Source organism: Lynx rufus, unplaced genomic scaffold (genome assembly GCF_022079265.1).
Source record: "Lynx rufus isolate CCGP_SWC_20201006 ecotype Redwood Valley unplaced genomic scaffold, mLynRuf1.p SCAF_8, whole genome shotgun sequence".
Taxonomy (NCBI): domain Eukaryota; kingdom Metazoa; phylum Chordata; class Mammalia; order Carnivora; family Felidae; genus Lynx; species Lynx rufus.
Window position 1 is genome coordinate 124838439 of NW_025814896.1, and position 25462 is coordinate 124863900.

A 25462-nucleotide genomic window follows, 5' to 3' on the forward strand; every position below is an offset into this window, starting at 1 on the left:
CAAAGATATATCATGTAAACAATAATCAAAAGGAATAAGGAATGACCGTATTAATATGAGATAAAGTAGACTTCAGAACAAAAAAAAATTACCAGGGACAGAGAGGGACATTGCACAATAATAACAAAAGGTTTAGTCTACCAAGAAGACAGAAGGCAGCAATCCTAAACATGTGTGCACCAAACAAGACAGCTACAAAATATATGAAGCAAAAACCAATAGAATTGAAAGAAATAATGGACAAATCCACGATTATTCTTGGATACTTAAGCACACCTCTCTCAACAGTTGATAGAACAAGACAAAATTAGCAAGGATATAGAAGAATTCAACCACAGTGTTCACCCAGCAGGACTTAATAGACATTTATAGAACACTTCACCCAAAACATGAGTTTCTGATAGGCATTAGGTAGACAGCTACCTGTGCTTTTCTTATACCTCTTTAGAAATATGTTCCAGGGGTGCCTGGGTGGTTCAGTCAGTTAAGCGTCCCACTTGGGCTCAGGTCATGATCTCATGGTTCGTGAGTTTGAGCCCCACATTGGGCTCTGTGCTAACAGCTCAGAGCCTGGAGCCTACTTCAGATTCTGTGTCTCTCTCTGCCACTACCCCGCTTGTGTTCTGTCTCTCTGTCTCTCTCTCTTTCTCAAAAATTAATAAACATTAAAAAAAATAGAAATATGTTCTAAACTCAAACCAGGACATGGAGTATACAAAAGTTTTATTTGTTTTTCTATATACATTTAGTAACTATGTAACACATATGATATATAGTCAAGTATTTAATGTTTTTAACTAAAAGACAATTAAAGATGTTTTCCAATTTTTCTCTACCAGAGTTATAAGCACCCTTTTAGAGAAGTAGGCTGTATAAGCTGCACTTCAGAGAAAGGAATCTTCCTTTCAGCTGTAGTGATTGACCTCCTGCTGCATCTTTCAGTGGCCCCAAGTGCAGGCATTCAGGAACAAGATAGTTTGGACATGACACACTATCCTCCCAGACTCAAGGCAACCAGAACCTTCTAGCCACATTACTGCCTGGGGAGCCCTGGGATTCCTTTTTCACACAACAACCCCTGTAGAGTTACAGTATGTGCAAATTAGACTCTAAGCAGACTGAGCCCTCAGCTGCCTTACTTCATCTCTGTTCCAAATAACCAACGTGCAAACAAACTTTTGGAACATAGCTCTCCTATTTCAGACATCCTTCCTTCTCTGATGTTCTCTTCTCTTTGTTCTAGATCAGGCCTTCTGATGTCCATGTAGGCAGTACTTTGGCGGTCTCTTTTTTTCCCCATTACTCACTCAATCTGTGTAACTGGGTAAAGTGAAAGCAGGTGAAAATTACTCGTCTTTCTTCTTTGGGTTCTTGGTTCATTGTCTACTTGGGTTTTAGTTAAGTCTCATAGTAGTGATCCTAGGCTGATCCTTAACCAAGCATTTTAATCATGCTAGCCAGTCTCTTCCAACCTATCCCCTTTGGGTCTCATATCACCCTTGCCTCCTCTTGCAACAAGTACCATAGAAGCTGTTTTGCCTGGGCTTGCCCTGACAATCCTTTAGGCAATTCCTATTACCTTGCTTACTACAAAAGGAAGAAGGTCCCAGCTGAGAAATACCCATACTAATAAGACCCTGGCTTTTGCAGGTGATTAGTGGACTTCTTCCAAGCTTATATCCCATGAATGGTAAATGTAATCAGTATTCAGACCAGCCACTTGAATCAGCAGCATGATTTTTAGGTTACACAAAGAGAGGGTTTATCAAGACAAAGGAAGACCAGCTCCAAGATCATTCTCAGGGTCTGTGCAATCTGTGACATCCTCTGTAGACCTGTTTCTCTGGCTTTCCTGTCATCCAAAGAGTGACCTTGAACATGCCAGCTTGACTTTTAGGAGGGCTTGCAGTGTTTGCACATTATGTAATGTCTGTGCTTTAGTAGAAATCTTACAGAAACAAACGGAGGAAGTTTGCTAGTCCAAGTAGTGGATAATAAATCCTGCCCTATCTAGATAGAAACTGATTTTCTGTATCCTTTAGTTTATACACACATTTTTTTGTTGTAGTAAGGTCTGAAAAATTCAAGGAACCAAAATATTCAAGTATTTCAAATGCTGTTGCCCTTTTGGCAAAGACGGCCCTTCCTGTAGGCTGAGATTCTGTGTATTAGCCTCCTTCACCACACTGAGTGAGTAAAACCACTTCCTATCCATCATTCAAAGAGTAGCCCTAATTCAATTACCATACTTTATAAACTTTACCACAGTGTCCATCAGATGAATTTACATAATTAAATTGTTTTAAGTGTTGTTTTCAAAGAAAATATATGAGGTTTTTTACTTTAATTCTGGAATGTTTGCTACTACATATTTTCTTTACAATAGATGTTCTTCTATTTCATTAGACATAGGCTTTTCACTGAGACAGCTAAATTGGATTTCCTGATCAAAGCTGAAAGCAAATATATTTTAGCTTAGCAGTATCACAGGTCAAGATAATTAACTTTAAAAAATATTCTGGGGTCTTTTCATTAGGCCAAATGGATGTTTTAATTCCTCTCAGTTACCTAACTAGAAAAACAGTGCAGAGACAAAGGTCATTCCTGGTAGGTTATGTTATTTTGTTGCATACATTCTTGTAAAAATCAAAACAAAAAACAAACAAGCAAAAAACTTTCATTATCTTTCCTTTACTTGATCTATATGGAAATAGCTTTTTAAAACATGTACAATGATATGAAATGAACTCTTCAACAAACTGAAACATAAGCTTTATTACGGAATCAAATTTCTTCTCAAAATATTTTTAATCCAATCTCAGAATAATTTTTTGAGTAAGACAAAATCAGACTCCTTTGTTACCTCTCCTCTCATTTATGTGTGTAGCTTAGAAAAATCTATTTATAGAAGGCAACTATAGCTTTACTAATTAATGGAAGTTTAGCCTAAAATGCAGCATGAAGGAGAAGTTGTGTGTGTGTGTGTGTGTGTGTGTGTGTGTGTGTGTGTAGTCAGTATTAAGATTTAGGACAAAAGTTGATTGGATACAACACTAGAATATCACTTCTGGTTTAGAATTAAATCATTCAATGAAGGTTTTACTATGTTTTTCTAAATAAACATATATATATAATCTGCCACTCTAAAAAGCAGTATTATTTTTTCTAAAAAAATACCTGCAGTTGTGGTTTTCACTTTGGTGAACTTAGTGTCACAGAAACAAGATGATCTGTTTGCAGACTAAATGGATAGTTATAATCATCAGTATAATGGCAACACCAAACGAACTGAAGCATTTTGTGGAGCCCTACTAGTGGCCCTGGGCCACCTGCCACCACAACAGCAGGACAACTTGGCTTCCAGTGCCCAAGCTCTACTTCAGACAACTATGTATGCATCTCCCCCAAACTTCCTGTTGTATCATTAATTGTGGGTTTACTTACCTCTGCATTGTCCCCCACTGCTGAGACCAGTGCTTTATGAGGCCCAATTTTCGGCCAGTCTCAGCAGAAGCTCTTAGACTGTCCCCGTGCCTGGAGTGATTTGTCCCAGTCTTATACCACTACCTCCCCGCCGGGCTCACCGGTGTCAGTGTGCTTCTGCCTCCACTTCTGGCCTCCATTGTGGCCAGACGTCACCTCTTGCACCGCTTCAAGGAAAGCAGCAGGTTTTTCCTCTCACCCCCCCTTCCCCCAAAAAAACCAACACCAGTTCAGTCCCTTCCCATTTCATTTAACAACCCTCACTGACACCTGCCATGAACCAAATACTCTGATAAGCACTGGAAAGAGTAATAAATGAAATATAGCTCCTGCCTTTAAGTTAACTTCCAGCATGGAAGAATTTTAATACATCACCATTAGGGCTGTCATGAGAATAACCACAGGACATGAGTAGTACCAATAAAGGAGAAATCAGTTCTACCTAAGTAAGGAAGTGAAGAGAAGACAAATGAATTCGGACATGAAGATGAGTTGGGATTTTTCCAGAAAGATGAAAAATCACATCAGTACAGGTAACTGAGGTCAGCAGAAGGCAGTGTTCTGTCGTATATTATGTGTACTTGGAAGCGCTTAGTGACGCTTAGTCTGGCCTGTGAGATGCAAGTCCCACTGGTCCCTCCAGCGCCGGCCCCCACACCTTTTGTTCCATTAGCCACTCTCCTGCAACATGAAGGCCTGTAGTGACACTTGAACACTAAGCAGGTTCAGAAGATATGGTAGCAAATAAAATAGAGTATCGGACTCCTTGGCGAGTTTTTTTACACCTGTATTTGGATTTGTAATGGAAAAAAAATAAACAACTCACACTCTCCGAAATCATTCTCTTTCCTTCATGTTTTTGTTTCCATTACTCCTACTTCTGGATATTTCCTTCACTGTGGTGCTTGAAACTCTGAGTTCTGCTGGGTTTCCAGGAATGCTGTTGACAGTCATTGCCAAGAGAAATGTGTTTTCCCCTTAGGAAATTACATGTCCATTTGGTATTATTATTTCTGACCACTGTGTTGTGTTATGAGCATTTCTGAGGAATGAAAAAAAAATGGCTTCCTTGGAGCAATTACAGGAAAGGAAGCTGGTATGTTACTTTCTTAAAAAATTTTAAAAAAAAAGTATACTTAGATGAGAAATTATCAGGAGAAAAAATGGAAAAAAAGGTAGGGTGAGATACATTCCCTGATAAAAACTTTACTTTTAGAAATATAAAATTCCTTACCAAGTTATTCAGATTTTTAAGTTGTTTCTAATTGAGGAATGACACTACAGAAAAGTGATTAAAACGTAAATGTTTTTACCTCCCATGAATTATCCCAAAGCAAACTCCCATATAACTCCCACTCATCTCAAGAGTCACCATTGCCTGGATCTCAGAAACCTCCCTAATGGCCCTGCACATCCAGAAATCCACTTCAGAGCTCATTCAGGTTGTTGGCAAAGTCTGGTTTGTGTGGCTTTATGACTGAGGTCCCCATTCTCTTGCTCACTGTGAGCCAGGGTCCCTCTCAGCTCCTAGAGGTCACTTTCCATTCCTGTCTACATGCTCCATCTTCAAACCAGCAATGGTACCTCTAATCCTTTTAGCACTTTGAATCTCTAACTTCCTCTTCTCCCACCAGCCAGAGAAAAACTCAGATTTTGAAGGACTTATGTGATTAGGTTGGGCCCACCAGGATAATCACCCTTAAAGTCATCTCTGCTCTATAACGTAACCCAGTCATGGGGGTAATATGTCATCAGATTTACAGGTTCCACCCACACCCAAAAGGGAGTGGATTCCGGGAGGGCAAGGATTATTTGTTTCAATTTAGAATTCTGCCTGCCACAGACCACCTATTTTCTGCTGCTCTTCAATGCTACCTCTGTCAGAAATCCAGTATCCACATATGTGTAGGATATATGGAAGAGTTTATGTAGAATCAACATTATTTCTTCCTTAAATATTTGATAGAGTGGACTAATGAAGTCCTCGTGCCCTGGGGTTTTCTTTGTGAAAAGGCTTTAAATTACAAATTTAATTTCTATGATGTAAGACTTTTCAGGTTATCTATTTTCAAGTAAGCTTAAAACTTTTGTCTTTGTTGTAGATTTTGTACGTTTTTATCTAAGTTGTTGAATTTCTTAGCATAAAGTTGTTCACAAAATTACCTTGATTATCTTTTTTGGCATCTGTAAAATCTATAGGATGTCACTTTTCTTTCCTGATATTTAGTAATGTTTTATGTCTCATGTCTTCCCACATGTTGTTTTTTCCTGATCAGTCGGGCTCAAGGTTCATCAGTTTTACTGAACTTATTCTTGGTGTCATTTATTTTCCCAACTGTTTTTCTGGCTTCTATTTAATTAATTTCTGCTGTGAACATTCTTATTTATCCTGCCTACTTTGAAGTTAATTTTCTTTTTCTGGTTTCTTACAGTGGAACAGAGGTCATTTATTTGAGATCTTTTTCCATTTATAAACTGGGTTTTTGGTGCTTTACAAACTTCTCTCTAAATACTGCTGGGGTCATGTCACACAAATTTTGATATGTTGTGTTTTTCTTTTTATTCACTTCACAATGCTCTTTTATTTCCCTTTAGATTTCTTCTTTGACCCAGGGGTTATTTAGAAATGTGTTACTTCATTTCTAGATATTTGGAGATTTTCCAGATATCTTTCTGTTATTGATTTCTAATTTGGTTCCATTATGGCCAGAGAGTGTATTTTGTATGATTTTGTTTTAACGGACTGATACATGTTTTATGGACCAGGATATGACTTAACTAGGGAAATGCTCTATGGATACTTAAAAAGAATGTATATTCTGTTCTCATTGGGTAGACTGTTCTATAGATGTCACTTTGGTCAGGTTGATTGATGGTGTCCTTTTCTGTATCTTTACTGATTTTCCTCTCTAACTGTTCTGTCAGTTATTAGAAGATATCAGGGTGCCTGGGTGACCCAGTCAGTTAAGCATCCGACTCTCAGTTTCAGCTCAAGTCATGGTCTCACAGTTTGTAAGTTAGAGCCCTCCATCAGCCTCCACACTGACAGTATGGAGCCTCTTTGGGATTCTCTCCCTCTCCCTCTCTCTCTGCCCCTCCCTGCTCATGCTCGCTCTCTCTCTCTCTCGCTCTCTCTCTCAAAATAAATAAACTTAAAAAAATTAATTATTAGAAGATGAGTATTGAAATCTCTGACTATATTTCTGGATTTGTCAGTTCCTTTTTGTATTTCTGTTAGTTTTTACTTCACGTACTTGAAGTTCAAACATACCAGGTGCATAAACATTTAGGACTTTTATTTATTCCTGATGAATTGACACTTTATCACTACAGAATCACCCTCTTTATCTCTGGTAGTATTCTTGGCTCTGAAATCCATTTTGTCTGATATTAATATAGTCATTCTACTTTTCTTTTGACTAATGTTAGCATGATTTATTTCTGTTTTTTAACTTTTAGCTTATTTATGTCTTTATATTAAGATCCATTTCTTACAGGCAGCAAATAGTTGAATCTTGGTTTCTTACCTACTTTGCCTTTTGATTTGAATGTCGAGACAATTTGTATTTAATGTAGTTATGAATAGAGCTGGGCTTAAATCTGTAATCTTGATATATATTTTCTATTTGTCTCCTATGTTCTTTGTTCCAATTTTGCTTTTTTCTACCTTCCTATGAGTTAATTGGATATTTTATGCTTTCATTTTATCTCCTGCATTGGCTTATTAGTCATTCTTTGTTTTGCTGTTTCAGTGGTTGCTTTAGGATTTACAATGAGCATTTTTAATTTTTATAGTCTTCAAATGACTTACCACTTGAAGTATACCATAAGAAACTTAACAACAGTAAGCCTTTTCTCCCTCCTAGCATTTGTGATATTGTTGTCATATATTTTACTTCTTTGATATGGTATTACTATTTTCTCTTTAAACAGTCAGTTGTCTTATAAAGAGATATAAATAAAAATTGTATTTTAAATTTACCCACATAATAACTATTTCTCTTTTTTTTAAGGAGAGAGAGAATCCCAAGCAGGCTTTGCATCTCCAGCACAGAGCCTGACATGGGGCTTGAACTCATGAACCCTGAGATCATGATCTGAGCCAAAATCAAGAGTCAGACTCTTAACCAACTGAGCCACCCAGGCACCCCATCTAATGTCCTTGTGCAGATACAATCTCCATCAGATATCATCTTTTTGCTTCAAGTATTTCTTGTAACATTTCTTTTACTTCCACTGGTAGTTAATTCTTTCAGTTTTTGTATGTCTGAAAGCTATTTTCACTAACTATAAAATTCTAGATTGGCAGGCTTTTTTTTTCTTTCATTACTTTAAAAGTGTTCCTCCACTGTCTCCTAGTTACATCATTTCAAGAAGAAATCTGCTGTCATTTTAAGTTTTGGTTACTCTGTAAGTAAGATGGTTGACCCTTAAACAATGTGGAGAATAGGGGTGCCAACCCCCCATGCAGTCAAAAATCTGTGTATAACTTTTGACTCCCCAAACACTTAACTATTAATAGCCTGTTGAGCAGAAGCCTTACAGATAACATAAACAGTTAACACATATTTTATGTATTATATGTATTATATACTCTATTCTTACAATAAAGTAAGAGAAAAAAATCCTAAGGAAGAGAAAATATATTTACAGTACAGTCCTGTATTTATCAGAAAGAAAACATGTTTAAGTGGACCCACACAATTCAAACCCATGTTGATGAAGGATCAACTGTGTATCATTTTTCTCTACTTTTAAGATTTTCTCTTTATACTAGTTTGAAGCAATTCCTTAGGTACTTGAATATAGTTTTCTTCATGGTTCCTATGCTTTGGAATTCTTTGAGCTTCTTGGATTTGTAGGTTTATGGTTTTAATATTTTAATATTTTTTCAGATATTTTTTTCTGTGCTTCCCTCCTTCAAAGACTCCAATCACATGGTATATGATGCCACTCTGAAGTTCACTTGTGGTTCACTGATGTTCTGTTCTTGCTCCTGTCCCCCTCTCCCCCACTTTCTTTCTCTGTGTGTTTCCCTTTGGATAGTTTCTATTGCTGTCTTCAGTTCACTAATTTTTTTTTAATTATGTCTGCTCTGCTATTATCCCATCTAGTGTATTTTTCATCTCTAGAAGTTTGATATGAGTCTTTCTTATATCTTCCATAATTCTATTTAACACGTTCAATATTTCTCACTTCTCAAATATATGGTATAGGTTATAGAACTCTCAATATCTGCAAATACCAATTTTTTAAAAATAGGTTAATTTTGATGTAATTAAAATGCCATAAAACTCACTCCTTTAAAGTGCACAATTCAGTGTTGTTGTTTTTTTAGTATATTCTCAGAGTAGTGCAACCATGACAATTATGTGACTTTAGAATATTTTCATCACCTCAGAAGAATCCCCATGCCCATCACTCACCATTTCCCCCTTACCCCAGTCCCTGACAACCACTAATCTATTTTCTCAATGTATTTCTCAATGTATAATGGACATTTAATTATAAAAGGAATTATACAATATAATAATATATATATACAATATACAATATAATACTATACAATATTATATACAATATATATTGTATACAATATATATTGTATATTATATACAATATATATTGTATACAATATATATTGTATATTATATACAATATAATAATATAATATAATTATATACAATATATATTGTATATTATATACAATATAATAATAGCCTTTTGTGACTTTCTTCTTTCATTTAGCATGATGTGTCCACGGTTCATTCATGTTGTAGCATGTATTAGTACTTCATTATTGCTCAGTAATATTCCATTGTATGGCAGTATCATATGTTTCTTTTCCATTTCTCATTTGATGGCCATGCACATTGTTTCTACTTTTGGGCTATCATGAACAATGCTGCTATACTCATTCCCGCAAAGTTTTGTGTGTACCTCTGTTTTCAGGTCTCTTGGACAAATTGGAATGGCTAGATAGATGCAGTAACTCCATATTTAACATTCTGAGAAACCATCCAACTGTTTCCACGGTGCCCGTACCAATTGACAGTGCTACCCACGATGTATGAGGGTTTCAGTTTCTCTGCATCCCTGTCCACACTGACTTTCGTTTGTCTTTTTTCTTGTAGCATCCTGGTAGGTGTGATATGGTATCACATAGTTTTGATTGCATTTCATTGATGGCTAATGATGTTGAGCATCTTTTTACATGCTTATTGGCCATTTGTACATCTTCTTTAGAGTAATGCCTGTTTAAATCCTTTGCCCATTTTTAATCAAGTTTTTGTCTTTTTACTGTTAAATTGTAAGAGTTCTTTATATATTCTGGATACTAGATCCTTATTAGATGTACAGTTTTCTTTCATTCTGTGGGTTATCCTTTCACTTTTCTTGACAGTGTCCTTTAAAGCACAGTGTTAATTTTTATGAAAACCAATTTATTTTCCCTTTTCTCACTTGTGCTTTTAGTGTCATATCTTAGAACTCATTACCTAATCTGAGATCATAAAGATTTATTCCTATGTTTCCTTGTAAGAGTTTTATACATTTAGTTGTTAAATTTAGGACTGTGATCCATTTTTAATTAATTTTTGTGTATGGTATGAGATAATGGTCCAACTCATTCTTTTGCATTGTGTATATCCAGTTTTCCCAGCACCATTTCTTGAATGTTTACCAATTTTATTATCTTTGTCACTTTTGGGTCAGTTTTTATTAATTTTTTCCTTATCTTGGGTTGTATTTTCCTGCCTTGCATACTTGATAACTTTTTATGGGATGCTTTACATTGTTAATTTTACTTTGTTGGATGCTGGGTATTTTTGTATTTATGTAGATGTTCTTAAGCTTTGCTATGGGACAGTTATGTTACTTGGAAATAGTTTGATCCTTTCTGTTCTTGCTTTTAGGCTTTATTAGTTGCTTGCAGAACAGCATTTAGTTTAGGGCCAATTTTACCCCTCTACCAAGGCAAAAACCCTTCCAAGTTCTTTAGTTGATACACCTTTTTTTAATGTTTATTTTATTTTTATTTTTGAGAGAGAGAGAGAGCATAAGCAGGGGAGGGGCAGAGACAGAGGGGACACAGAATCTGAAGCAGGCTCCAAACTCTGAGCTGTCAGCACAGAGCCCAACACAGCCTCACAAACTGTGAGATCATGGCCTGAGCCAAAGTCGGGCACGGAACCGACTGAGCCACCCAGGTGCCCCGATACACCATTAATTACAAGACTTTTCTGCGAGGCTGGTAGGAACAGTAACTACTTCCAGTTTGGACACTGTTCCATCTAAATCCTTTCAAGTGGTTCTTTCCCCAGCTTCTGGTGGTGTCTCACATGATAGTGCCAATCAGTACATGGCTGGAGCTGAAGAGGAACCCTCTGCAGACTCTGGAGCCCCTCCTTCAGTAGCTCTCCCCCACTCCACTACTCTGCCCTACAAAACCACCACACTGACCTCCCCATACCACCTCTGCCTTGTTTGAAAATGTGCCCAGAATTTGTTTTAATCAGTGTGGCAAAATGACAGACATGGAGAACAACTGCCTTTGGAATAAGAGTTTATTACCCACAGCTCCTAAGAGGAGACAGAGTAGAAGGAAGGCATGAGGAAGGTTCAGGGATGCTAAGAGTCACCTTATTGGAAGGAGAGATTATAGACACTGATTAATTCTAGACCGCAGTAGAAAAAAATAGGTTTTACAAAATTTTAGGTATAGCTAACCATTCAGTGAATAAAAACAGAATTTATGCGTTCAGGCTATTAGTGAAAAGAAATTTTTAAAAGATAGTAAAGGGGCGTCTGGTGGCTCATTCAGAAGAGCATGCAACTCTTGATCTTGAGGTTGTGAGTTCAAGCCCCACACTGGGTGTGGAGATTACTTAAATGAATAAATAAATTTTAAATAGATAAATAGGAAAAGAAAACTCATCATTCACACGAAAGGGTGTGGAAAGAAGAGTTAGAAATCACAAGAAAGTGAAGCATATACAAAACAGGATGACAGGAACCAGACCAAAGATCTTTTAGATCAATAGATGTGACTATGTTAAGTCCTTTATTTAAGAGATACTTTCAAATTATGTTTTTAAAGAAGCCTATGATTTAAAGAGACATACTTCAAACAAAATAAGAAAAGATTGAAAATAAAGAAAAGGACACATATACCAGGCAGTGATGACCAAAAAAAAAGCAAAGTGACAATAATACCAATCAAATGAAAAGGAACACGGCATTGAATGAAAGTTTTCATAGTAGTACAAGAAAGCCGCATAAATTCATGTTGTCTCTTGTTTTCTTCTTTCTCAGGTGTGTGACATCTTGAAAGGGAGATGGTCAGTTTTGCTCATTATGCAGTCAGTACAATGGAACTAACCCTCATTAAAAACGTTTAGCCTTTGGGGCGCCTGGGTGGCGCAGTCGGTTAAGCGTCCGACTTCAGCCAGGTCACGATCTCGCGGTCCGTGAGTTCAAGCCCCGCGTCAGGCTCTGGGCTGATGGCTCGGAGCCTGTTTCCGATTCTGTGTCTCCCTCTCTCTCTGCCCCTCCCCCGTTCATGCTCTGTCTCTCTCTGTCCCAAAAATAAATAAACGTTGAAAAAAAAAAAAAAAAAACGTTTAGCCTTTAAATTGACTTTAAACCCTTTTTTTTTTACATTTATTTATTTTTGAGAGACAGAGCGTGAGCAGGGGAGGGGCAGAGAGAGAGAGGAAAGGGAGACACAGAATCTGAAGCAGGCTCCAGGCTCCAAGCTGTCAGAACACAGCCTGATGTGGGGCTCAAACCCATGAACCGTAAGATCATGACCTGAGCCGAAGTCAGACGCTTTACCAACTGAGCCACCCAGGAGCCCCTTGACTTTAAACCCTTTTAGTTGTATCTTTAATAAAAAAAAAAAAAAAAAAAAAAAAAATAGGTCAGGATAGTTTCACGTTAGTAACTGCATGCAGTTTCCCTGGTATACATGATTTATCTGTGAAAGTCTGTGCTTCTAATCCTTAAATCATAAAAACACACTGATCAGGTGCACTACACGCCATCTACTGAGGTGTCTGACATTAGGCCATCGTACTGCTGTGTGTTGCTATTGAGAAAGGCAGGTGAGAAGAGCAGGTTCTTTTGTGGGACATGCTCTTTCGTCCGGAGGCCATGCACACTGCCTGACTCACACGCCTCTCTTGGCCTAGTGATATCTCACATCAGGTAGTGCTTGCTGAAAGGAAAAGGGGGAACAGGAATTAAATACAGTGGATTTGACATGTGTGTTTGTTCTGCATATTCCAAGTGTTTGACTCTTTTTTTTTTTTTTTAAATATAGCTAATGCTGTCTACCTTGGAGGCCAAGAAATGATGAAAGTGGTGGAGAGAGACAACGAAACCATAAGGGCACATTTATCTAAGGTAATCACTTTAATGCTGCAAAGCAGTAAGTAGATGGGCAGCAAAGTTTACTGAGCATGAAGGGCTAGAACTGGTTAGTCTGTAAGATCTCAAGGGTTTGTAGATTTCATACAGAGTTCTACTTCTAGTTAAAATATGGCAGTTCTAAAAGTTGCATAGGAAGGAAGTAAAGCTGACTACATACTTAAATACATACTTAAATATAGTTTACCACCTGTTTTTGTTAGGGTTTTTTTTTTTTTCAGAATCAATGCTTCTCTCTAGGGCCTTATTCTGAGAAGACTCTCAATAATATTTATAGAATAAATGAGTTATATTAACATGTGAGTAAAACACTGGACAAGAACTGACATCACTATGACCTGTTGACTCAGCTTGTCTTTCTTTATTCCCCAGTGCATTAGAGTAGGAGTGTCCAGCTCTTACCCCAAGACCAGATTTCTATATAAGCAGATGCAGAAAGGCCAAGATTGAAATATTTAGTACTTGGGAGTTAATGCTGCAAGTTAGCTAGAGTCTTACACGAACACATTTGGAAGCACCAGACCCTGAAACTGTGAGGGTGCCATGGTTTAGAATATGTCTCAGTACCCTAGAATTTAGGTGGCCCTGGTACTCCCATGGCATCACTTGTCTGTCTGTTCATCCTGAATAGGATAGAGCTGCACTGTCTAAATAGGACAGCCGCCAGCCACATGTGGTTTCTTGTGGCTGGTCTGAAAGGAGATGTGCAATGAGGGTAACATACACATTGGATTTCAGAAACTTAGTACCCAAAAGGGGTACATGTTGAAATGATAATATTTTAGACCACTGAATTAATAAATAAAATAGATTATTGAAAGTAATTTCATCCATTCCTTTATGCTTTTTAGTATAGTTACTAGAAAAATTTTAAATTACATTGTGCCTTTATGTTTCTGTTGGGCTGTGCTAACCCAGAGCTTTATAGTCAGTGCTGAACTGTGACATCTGCTGGGTATAATGCAGCGCCCTTACTGAGTGGCCACAAACAGGGCCCGGGAGCCTACAGTCTACAAGTAAAATTTTAGATACCCCACCCCAGGTTTAGAATGTCTTTATAAGCTTTGAGACTTTGACTTAAACTTGCCACAGTGTTAATTCATATTTCTAGAACCTCCCAATACACTTATCTTAAAGCATGAAATGTACATATGTTCTTTCAAAAAGTATTCTCAGAGTATTGATCTATAGTAGCTTCACTCAGAGAGAAGACTTTTGAAAATCTGTGTTTGTCTTAACGGCCACAGTGGTCATCTTTTTCTAAAATAGCATTTGGCTAGAGACTGAAATTTTGAAGCCAGAAGGAAACCCTCACTAGCTGAATGGAGGAGGTTGGGGCCTCAGAAGGACACTCTCTCCAGGCCTTTCAGCTGTTTCCAGTCATTGAAGGATGTAAAAATTCAAGAAAAACAGTATTTTATTTTTCAGCTAGATTATAAGTGAATTTGTTTCAAAAAAGCATTTAAGTTCTCAAGGCTAGAAGTTCATAAAAACAACTCAATTCCCAGTTAATAATAAGACTGGCAGAAGCTCACTTCCAAAATTCACACTTGCTGAATGACTAGACCCGTCATGTGTCGAAGCCCATCTTACCACCTGTGTAAGCCAGCTGCTGTAAATACTCATCATTTCGGGATTCTGTTTGTATGTTGTTCTCAGAAAGAGGTCAAAAGAAGGTGCTAACTTATTCCTGTCCTAAGTTAAATCCATATGCAAGTGTAATCATTCCCAGATCGAAGTCTGCTTACGGTAACTGTGGGAGCACTGTAAGTTTCCTGAAACTTTCAGGAGAGAAATACGGGAGTATAATGGTAGATGGCAGGCATTTCAAGGTTAATATTAACACAGTCACAAGAATAAACTTTTCCAACTACAGAAAACTGTTTTGTTTTTAAGATAGCATTAAATGTACTTGTGGAATTTTGGAAAGTAAAGCATTGTTTAGTTTAATGATGCAAAACTACCTTGCAGTTCATTATCATTTGTACCGGCTAAGTTTGATCTCTCCACTAGAATAATATAGTTGCAATTCCTAAGTGAAACGAGGTACAGAGAGACAGGAAGTTTATTGCAACTTTTTTTCTGTAATGAAAAAAAGAGGAAACATGCTGTAATTTAATATTGGTAAAAGTTGAATCAACATATGTTTCAGTCTTGCTTGAGAAAATAAGGAAACTTGAAAGGGTACATACTTTTAGGAAGATGGTGGGCAATGCCTCTTGCCTTCCAAACAACCCTGATAAGTAGTTCAGATTGAAAACCGATTTCCAAGACTAGACATATCCCTTTTTAGATACTCTAGTCAAGGATACCCAGTCCCATTTCAGCCCAAACATATATGTTCAAAAACTTCATACCTATCCAGGGCTTCCCTTCCAGGGAAGGGCTTCCCTTCCAGCCCTTCCAGGGCTACCTTCCAGTGTGAAGACTTTTTGAGCCATATATTTTGTTACAAAGATCTTATAGTGTGTCTCAAATATTCCACTAATTTAAGACAGTTCTAAAAAACGCATCTTTGTGCCATCCAGTCAGGAAGCCACAAGAAACTTAGTCTAAAAATAGTCTCTCTGCTACATCATGTGGATGGCTTTTGGATTCTTTCTCATCTTCTAGAAAACTATCATCACCAGGCTTTGGTCCTAAATTCAAATTTTCTACCACTGGATTTCCATTGTCCACATGAAGAGAACTTTTTATCTTCTTGAGGAAACTGGACCTTTTTAACTATGAAAAATCCACCAGGCTGATTGCCTGCCTGCCTGCCTTCCTTCCCTCCCAACCTCCCTCCCAGGTCTAGAGACTTTATATACAGTATCAGACAGTTATGTTTATTAGCAGTGCTTTAATACTACATAAAATTATGTCCCTTTCCTGAAGCAAATATACCAGACTCATAGTTATTGTCAAAAGACTATACTGTGTCCTTTGGCATCATAGGTTGTGTTCTTTCTTCACCTGACTGAATCCTATCTGCCCTTTAAAGTTCATTTATTTAGGGGCACCTGGGTGGCTCGGGTCAGGATCTCATGATCCATGAGGATTCATGAGTTCGAGTCTCACGTCCAGCTTCACACTGACAACACAGAGCCTGCTTGGGATTCTGTTTCTCCCCCTCTTCTGCTCAAGCTGCTGTTCTCTCTCAAAATAAATAAACTTTAAAATGCATATATTAAAAAATAAAGTTTATTTATTTATTTTGAGAGAGAGAGAGGCAAGAAAGAGGGAGAGAGAGAATCCCAAGGAGGTTCCATGCTGTCAGTGTAGAGCCTGACATGAGACTCAGTCCCATGAAACGGGAGATCATGACCTGTGCCAAAATCAAGAGTCAGACACTTAACTGACTGAGCCACCCAGGCACCTCTGGATCTTATCCATCCTTTAAAACCTGGCTCCATTGTCATCTCCAGGAGGCTTTCCCAGCCCCTGGTTTTGGTTAGGTGTCCCTCTCCCAGTTCACCTGGCTCCCTGTGTAAAGTTACAATATTACATTTATCACAGAGTATTCAAATGGTCGGTTTGCCCTTTCCTCCACCTGCAGGTCAGGAACTATGTTTTTCTCATCTTGATATCTCTAAGACTCAGCACAGTGAACGATACCTGCTGAGTAATCAACAAATGCGTACTGGATGGATGGATGGGGAAGCCACTAGGGTAGAGAGTCTAAGTCTTCCCTGTGCCATGCGTCTCTTTGGCTCTCTCATGTGTGGACCCCTATGCAAAATAATTTGTCTAAGTGCATAAAATAAATACATGAAATTACTACAAAAAAGCAATTATATTGAAGTATATTTATCAAAATAACTTAAAAACAAATTTGTGATACATAGTATATATACCTTTATTAACACATTAAATAGTGACATATAATAGCAGTCAGAATTAATACTGAAAATGTTTATTTTGAGAGAGAGCATGTGTGTGAGTGAGGGAGGGGCAGAGAGAAAGGAAGAGAGAGAATCCTAAGTAGTCTCTGCCCTGACATCGACAGCAAGGAGCCCGATGCACAGCCCAATCTCACAGACTGTGAGGTCATGACTTGAGCTGAAATCAAGAGTCAGATGCTTAACTGACTGAGCCACCCAGGGTAAATTTATAGCAATGAGCATAAATAATTTTTTAGTTATCCTCAACAAGTTTACTGCGATTTGAGAATTTCCGTAATTTTATAGGTGACAAAATATAGGTGTTACTCACACTATTATCATTTATTGCCTGCATACATAATTGAAGGAAATACTAAATTATAGTTAGAGGTTAGCAAAAATAAAGATGTCATCTTTTTCCCAAGCAAGTGTACGTTACGCCTCCCCCACTGCCACTTCTATACAAACCCACATGGACCCCTAGACCCCAGTGAAGAAGCCCTTCCTTGGAGAGACTAGAATATAGATTAGGCAGCACGGTGTTGTGGCTTGCGCACTGGCCTGAGAACAAGAAGCCATGAGATGTTACACTAAAAAGACTAGATTATTTTGAGATGCTAGGGAGCCATTGTAGGGTTTAAGTAAGGAGTGATATTCACAATGTTTGACAACCATATGACACAGCCATTGACCCATCAGAGCATGTGCCATCTGTGAACAGCCAGCCAGTTGAGAGCTACCAGTTCACATCAGTCAGCCCTAGGAATGTGGCTAGATTAACAAATGAGAGGGATTATTTTGGGGGAACATACGGAAAATATGGGATAAGAATGAAATTTGAGGTAGGGAGATCATTCAGAAGGCTTTTACAAGGACTCAGGCAGTGGGATGGGGGTGGAAAGGAGGTAAGATAGGGAAGATTTAGGAAGTAGAAGAACTTAGTACTTGGGAGCGGACTCTGTAACTACTGACCTGTGTTGCTGTGGGCCAGTGTAAAGGTGCCCTTCATGTGTGCATGTTAGTTCACTGATTAAAGTTTTGAGTCTATAACAAAAAACAACAGCACTTAGTACTAAGTGAAAGAATGAGAGAATGGAGATGGAAGAATCTCAGATTATTTCTCTGTATTTAGATTGATAACAAGATAGGGAAGGAGGATCAGCTAGTTGGAGGAGGTGGTTGAGAGAGTAGTTGATTTGGGTACTTTGTTTGAGATACCTGTGGACACCCAAGTGGGCACATGTCTGGCAGGTAGCTGGCCGTACGGTGTGAAGCTTAGAACGGTAGTCCGGGCTGAATTTTGATTTGGAAACGGTAAGGATAGATTTGAAGCCATGAGCTTGGGTAATAGTAAGAAAAGGAAGTAGTATGTGGAGAGAAGACATCTAAAGATTGACCCTTGGGGAACACAGCTTAAAAGGTTGGGAGGAAGTAGAGCAGCTAATGGATGAGACGGGAGGGGGAGGGACAAGAATGAGAACCAGAATAGAAATAACCCCAAGGAAGAGAATCAACTGTACGTCTTCGCCACTCCTGTCCCAATTCTTTGGAGAACCCCTGGAGTATGTTCTGCATTAGGAGGCACCTGGTGTGTCTGAGGCAAATAGGTCAACATTCGTGTGTTCTGCCCTTGTTCTAAACTGTACGAGAATGTATGTCTCATTCACAGAAAAGTGAATTCGTGTTTGGTTCAGAAACTTGAAGTTTTCATTTAAAACTCACTTAGGAGGGAAATTCTAAACTGCCGTGACCATCTCTGGCCTCGGCGAATGGAAACAGCTGGTGTGTGCTACTGCCAGACGGAATCTGGGCATCACTGCCGGTCAGCAAGGGTCTAAAATTGTTCCCGGCGAGAACACACGAGGTGCAGCTTTCTGACAAAGGCAGACAGCAGTAGAAGGGCCGCCCTGCGCCCAGAGAGCCAGGCCAGGGTGACAGTGTTGTTTGGGAAAAGGGGCAAAGTGCCCTCAGGAACAGGAACCCCTCTGCTACGGCTTTTTCCCCATCCTGCTTAGCCCACCCGAGCCCAGAGGTGCACGTTGCCTTTGGGAACAAACGTTGTGCAGTTGTTTGCAGATTCGGGCATGCAAATCCTTCAGACATGCACACGTCCTGCTTAGCGGAGCATGGGAAGTGCTGCCTGGACCTACTAACCAGGTCTGCTTTCCGCCACGCCTCGGTCTGAAACTGATTGTGTTAGTTCTGCCTGTCTCATTTGAAGCCTGTTCAGAATGTCATAATCATCCTGGAAATACATAGGCTTGTTTTTATGTCAATCGTTTTGACCTTGAGAGCTTCATGTTACGTACGTGTGTGAGCACACCCTGAGTTCTCAAGTGAAGAGTGATTGAAAGGGGTGGGTATGCACTGGGGAGCAGAGTCTTCTCCTGGCCTGGGGTTCAAACTCCAGCTCCACCACTTGCTCACTTATGTGACCTTGGTTAAGCTACTTGACCTCACTCTGTCTCCTTTCTCATCAATAAAATGGTTTAGTAATAGCATCTAGTACTATACATTTGTTCCAAAAATATAATGCTATAATTCATATAAAGACCTTTTAAGAGTATCTGGCGTGCCCTAAGCATTCCGCTAGAAGTTTATTAATATTATTACAAATTTAGTCATACCCTAGATGTGCCTCTGAGTGCTTTAAAAAGACTATTTGCTTAACTTCTCCTTCCCCCCACACACTTCTTCCTAGATGTTTTCAGTTCATCCTATAGTTAAAGATTTCGGTAATACTAAATATATAGCCGAGAGACCCTGGAATGCCCCAGTCCCATTCTAGATCCCAGCCACTGCTCCCCTTGAGATGCCCGAGGGAGATGTTGAACAGGAATGAACAGTGGTGAAGGAAGGCATAGGAGCACTTAATCTTTACCAGGATTTGGGCCAGTACCCTCGTGCAGAAGATTCAGATGAGCTGAAGGTCCTAAACAGGACCCTTCAGCACATCTGCCAGTTTCCTGAGGCATATGACCAGGGGGAAACACAAACACAAGGGGATAGATTTGTTCCCGATGCCTCATACTCTGTAGCCTCACCAGAGGGAAATTGATGCCTCAGTTCAGCTTCGTACTCTAGTCCCAGGTAAGAAAGAGACAAAGCTAATCACTGGCTGGTCCAGCGCCTTCTGTTTGGGAGTAGGTGGGTTCTGACCCTTTACGCCTGCGTTTAACACGGAAAGGAAAGAGCTCCACTTCGCAAGTCTGTTGGTTGCGCAGTCATTCCAGCCACTGGAGAGGGGTCCGGTCAATAACCCGCCAGCCCTCACCTCCTCCTTGGGTGGCTTGATTTCCACCTGCTCCCCAAGGTGCCTGAAGAAGGGAGAGGGCTCAGTGGTCTTGCCCCCATCCTCAGCCACTTTTCTTAATCTTTGGGGATTTTAATTCTCATGTTTTCAAGAATGGTAATTGAGCCAATTCTGGATAAAAGGAAGAAAGGAAACAAGGTAAATTGGAAAATGAATTTCCTAAACTGCCTCCCTTTCTTTAACAACTCTTCAAGTTCCTAAAAATGGTTGCTTGGAAAGACTTGCAGTGAAATTGTAAAAGTTTGAGGCTGCTCTGTTCCCAGGAGGAATATGATTTTTAAACAACTGAAATGAAGAGGCTTATGTTACAAAACAGGTCTCCTTCACAGGTGCCGGGTCTGACTTTGGGGAGGGGATGAGCAGCAAGAAACCTGTTTTGGATTCTCCCCAGGGGTGGGATACAGTGCAGGAGGGTTAGTACCCTGAGCCTGGGAAAGCTGGAGGGGGGTGAAAACAGGGAAAAAAAGGCAGGACAGGGAGATCTCGCTGGGAAGTACCTAAATGTGTGTGGGTACTAATTTGACCTCTCTGTAAGCAGCTCGCTGCCCTATATCTGATCTTTTGCTTTTTTGATCAAAAACAAAATAAAAACAAAAAACAAACCCACACCTGTTGGGTGGCAGTTATTTCTGAAAAGGAAATAAAAAGTGGAGAAAGCAGGAATGGCGTAAGTTTTTTGACTTCTCAGAGCACGCTAGAGAATATGCGTCTCCTCCCTGAACATCTACACCGTTGCTCCTTGGTTGCTTTCTCAGGGCGGCTGTTTCCCCTGCCATGCGGCTCGAAGGCTCAGGGTACTCTTTCTAAAGAAATCTGCACGTAAACATACTGGGAAGCCTGTTCATTCAGCACCCAGGGAAGCAGTGGGCCTTATCTCCACTCCCAGGGGCTCCCTCTGTGAGCCCTACCAGGAGGGTAGTCTCCGAATGCTGGTGCCATCCTTCATTTTGGAAGATACTCAACCAGGAATACCCAGATGGTGCTGCAGTGTAGGCTCCAGGTCTCATTTATAAGTAAAGTGGCTGAGCGTCCACTCAGTGAGCTGAGCATGAGTGGTGGCTTGCAGACAGGGGTTGTGCTTCACTGTTTGTTTGGTTGATGACTGATCTTGGATCTTCTAACTAATGTCTTTCCCCATGATCTTTTCACGGGAATACAGTGTGTGTGTGTGTGTGTGTGTGTGTGTGTGTGTGTGTGTGTAGAGTGCATGTTTGCTATACATGATAATGTATATAATAACATACTTTGCTTTAGGCTTAAAGAAAGTGTATATTACTTCCATATTTCTTTTAAAATTTTTTTAATGTTTATTTATTTTTGAGAGATGGAGCATGAGTGGTGGAGGGGCAGAGAGAGAGAGAGAGAGAGAGAGAGGGAGACACAGAATCCGAAGCAGGCTCCAGGCTCTGAGCTGTCAGCACAGAACCCGACACGGGGCTCAAACTCATGAACCGCAAGATCATGATTTGAGCCGAAGTCGGTGCTTACCCGACTGAGCCACTCAGGCACCCCTCCACATGTTTTTAATATGAAATTTATTTGTCAAATTGGTTTCCATACAACACCCAGTGCTCATCCCAACAGGTGCCCTCCTCAATGCCCATCACCCACTTTCCCCTCCCCTCCACCCCCCGTCAACCCTCAGTTTGTCCTCAGTATTTAAGAGTCTCTTATGGTTTGCCTCCTTCCCTCTCTCTAACTTTTTTTTCCCTCTTCCCCTCGACCCTGGTCTTCTGTTGAGTTTCTCAGGATCCACATATGAGTGAAAACATATGGTATCTTTCTTTCTCTGCCTGACTTATTTCACTTAGCATAACACTCTCCAGTTCCATCCATGTTGCTACAAATGACCAGATTTCATTCCTTCTCATTGCCAAGTAGTATTCCATTGTATCTATAAACCACATCTTCTTTATCCATTCATCAGTTGATGGATATTTATGCTCTTTCCATAATTTGGCTATTGTTGAAAGTGCTGCCTTAAACATTGGGGTATCAAGTGCCCCTATGCATCAGCACTCCTATATCCCTTGGGTAAATTCCTAGCAGTGCTCTTTCTGGGTCATAGGGTAGATCCATTTTTAATTTTTTTAAGAACCTCCACACTGTTTTCCAGAGTGACTGCACCAGTTTGCATTCCCACCAACAGTGTAAGAGGGTTCCTGTTTCTCCACATCCTCTCCAGCATCTATAGTCTCCTGATTTGTTCATTTTAGCCACTCTGACCAGCATGAGGTGGTATCCCAGTGTGGTTTTGATTTGTATTTCCCTGATGAGGAGTGATGTTGAGCATCTTTTCATATGCCTGTTGGCCATCTGGATGTCTTCTTTAGAAAAGTGTCTATTCATGTCTTCTGCCCATTTCTTCACTGGATTACTTATTTTTTGGGTGTGGAGTTGGTGAGTTCTTTATAGATTTTGGATACTAGCCCTTTATCCGATATGTCATTTGCAAATATCTTCTCCCATTCCATCGGTTGCCTTTTAGTTTTGTTGATTGTTTCCTTTGCAGTGCAGAAGCTTTTTATCTTGATGAGATCCCAATAGTTCATTTTTGCTTTTAATTCCCTTGCCTTTGGAGATGTGTCAAGTAAGAAATTGCTGCGGCTGAGGTCAGAGAGGTTTTTTCCTGCTTTCTCCTCTAGGGTTTTGATGGTTTCCTGTCTCACATTCAGGTCCTTCATCCATTTTGAGTTTCTCTTTATGATTGGTGTAAGAAAGTGGTCCAGTTTCATTCTTCTGCATGTTACTGTCCAGTTCTCCCAGCACCATTTGTTAAAGAGATGTCAAGCTTTCACTTTTTGCAGATGGCATGATACTATACATGGAAAACCCGATAGACTCCACCAGAAGTCTGCTAGAACTGATACATGAATTCAGCAAAGTCTCAGGATACAAAATTAATGTACAGAAATCAGTTGTATTCTTATACACTAATAATGAAGCAACAGAAAGACAAAGAAACTGATCCCATTCACGATTGCACCAAGAATCATAAAATACCTAGGAATAATCCTAACCAAAGATGTAAAAGACCTGTATGCTGAAAATTATAGAAAGCTTATGAAGGAAATTGAAGAAGATACAAAGAAATGAAAAAACATTCCATGCTCATGGATTGGAAGAATAAATATTGTAATGTCAATACTACCCAAACCAATCTACACATTCAATGCAACCCCAATCAAAATTGCACCAGCATTCTTCTTGAAGTTAGAACAAGCAATCCTAAAATTTGTATAGAACCACAAAGTACCCCAAATAGCCAAAGTAATATTGAAGAAGAAAACCAAAGCAGGAGGCATCACAATCCCAGACTTTAGCCTCTACTGCAAAGCTGTAATCATCAAGACAGCATGGTATTGGCACAAAAACAGGCACATAGACCAATGGAATAGAATAGAGACTTCAGAATTGGACCCACAAATGTATGGCCAACAAATCTTTGACAAAGCAGGAAAGAATATCCAATGGAAAAAAAGACAGTCTCTTTACTTCCACATTTTCTGAGCCTGACTTACATCAAAAGCAGCTTATCAGAAGAAAATATATTTTCTCAAAAATTATTTTAAGGTCCTGTGGCTTCTTTTTCCTCTGATCTGAGCACAACTCTCACTGTAGGGAAGAATCTAGACAGATTTTGCCCCCACAGGAGATCCCTTTGTCCTCATTGTTATCACCAGTATAACACCATGTGTCCTTTAAGAGTGCTTACTATATGCCAAGTGCTTGATGTGCTTTGTTTTCTAATCCTTACCACCCCACAAGGTAGCTGTTCTATCCCCACCTTGCTGATGAGGAGATAGGCACAGACAAGCTAAGAAACTAGTCTAAGGGAACAACTAGTGATAGAAGAACCAAAATTCCAGTCTAGGCAGGTATGGCCCAGGGCCCAAGTTCTGCACGCTGCACCATGCTCTCTCCCTGTGACTGCACAATGAACTTGAGCAGTTTCACAGATTATTTTACCATAATAGAACACAAAGGCTTTATGAGAAGCCTTTCACTCTGAGCATGATGGCCCTGAAGCGCTATTTGCTCCTCTGCTCTAGTCTACACCGTATCATGAAACAGATCGCTCGAAGACCACTTGAAGAGAGGAAGTTCACTTTGTTAAACTGCCAAGAACTAGCTTATACCAAACTTGGCTTTATGATGAATTATATTCTAAGGAGCTTCTAAAATTCAGCTTATGCATGGGGCGCCTGGGTGGCTCAGTCGGTTGAGCGTCCGACTTCGGCTCAGGTCATGATCTCACAGTTCGTGAGTTTGAGCCCCACGTTGGGCTCTATGCTGACAGCTCAGAGCCTGGAGTCTGCCTTGGATTCTGTGTCCCCCTCTCTGCCCCTTCTCCTTCCCTCTCTCTCTCTCTCAAAAATAAACATTAAAAAACTTAAAAATAAATAATACAAATAAAATTCAGCTTATGCGTAAGGTTAATAAAATGAATGAATGAATGAATGAATGAGGAAGGAAGGAAGAAAGGAAAGAAAAGAAAGAAAAGAAGTAACATTCTAAGCCTATGAAACACTTTTATTAGGCCTGTGATTCCTATAATACCTGTAGTCCTCTGGATTGTTGAATAGAGAAAAGTAATACAAATAGAGATTTTTTTCCAGCTTTATTGAGATATAATCAAGGCAAAACATTGTATTAATTTAAGGTATACAACATAATGAATGTGATGTATGTATATATTGCAAAATGATTACCACAGCAAGTTTAGTTAACATAATCACCTTACATAGTTACAAATTTAAATTTCTTGCTATGAAAGCTTTTAAAATCTGCTGTCTTAGCAACTTTTAAATACACAGTACAGTGCTGCCAACTCTAGTCAGCAGGCCCTGCATTAAACCCCCCAGGGCTTACTCATAACTGGAAGTTTGTACTTTTTGACCCCCTTCACCCAATCCTTCCACCCATCCCCACTGTCTGCCCGTCTCTGGCAACTACCACTCTCCTCTCTGTTTCTATGAGTTCTTTTTTTGTTAGATTCCACATATAAGTGAAATCATACAGTATTTGTCTTTCTCTGACTTACTTCACTTAGCATAACGCCTTCAAGGTCCAGCCATATTGTCACAAACAGTAGGATTTCCTTCCTTTTTATGGCTGAATAGTATTCCTCTGTGTGTTTGTGTGTGTGTGTGTCTGTACATCACCAGATAGGGATTTTTGTGGGTTTTTTCATGTTTAATATTTTGAGATATATCATTGAAAGTGATTTTAGTTTGTTATCAGCTAAATCAAATATATAAACTTAGGTCATAAGATGGTTTCTGGTATTTCTTTTGTTCTTAAAATAAATCCTCTGTTAGTAATGCATAAAAGCCAACAACTCAAAATGTGTTCTAAAAAAAGATTTGTTGAG

The 25462-nt window shown here is 39.3% G+C and overlaps 1 protein-coding gene across 2 annotated transcripts in view; it reads left to right on the forward strand.

Moving 5' to 3' along the window:
* Positions 1–25462, forward strand: part of LDAH (lipid droplet associated hydrolase) — a 110176-nt gene that overhangs the window by 79308 nt on the left and 5406 nt on the right. For both annotated transcript variants that reach the window (XM_047068142.1, XM_047068143.1), the window contains exon 6: positions 12806–12888. In XM_047068142.1, coding sequence (XP_046924098.1) covers positions 12806–12888 — 83 coding nt within the window. The remainder of the gene's footprint in view (positions 1–12805; positions 12889–25462) is intronic.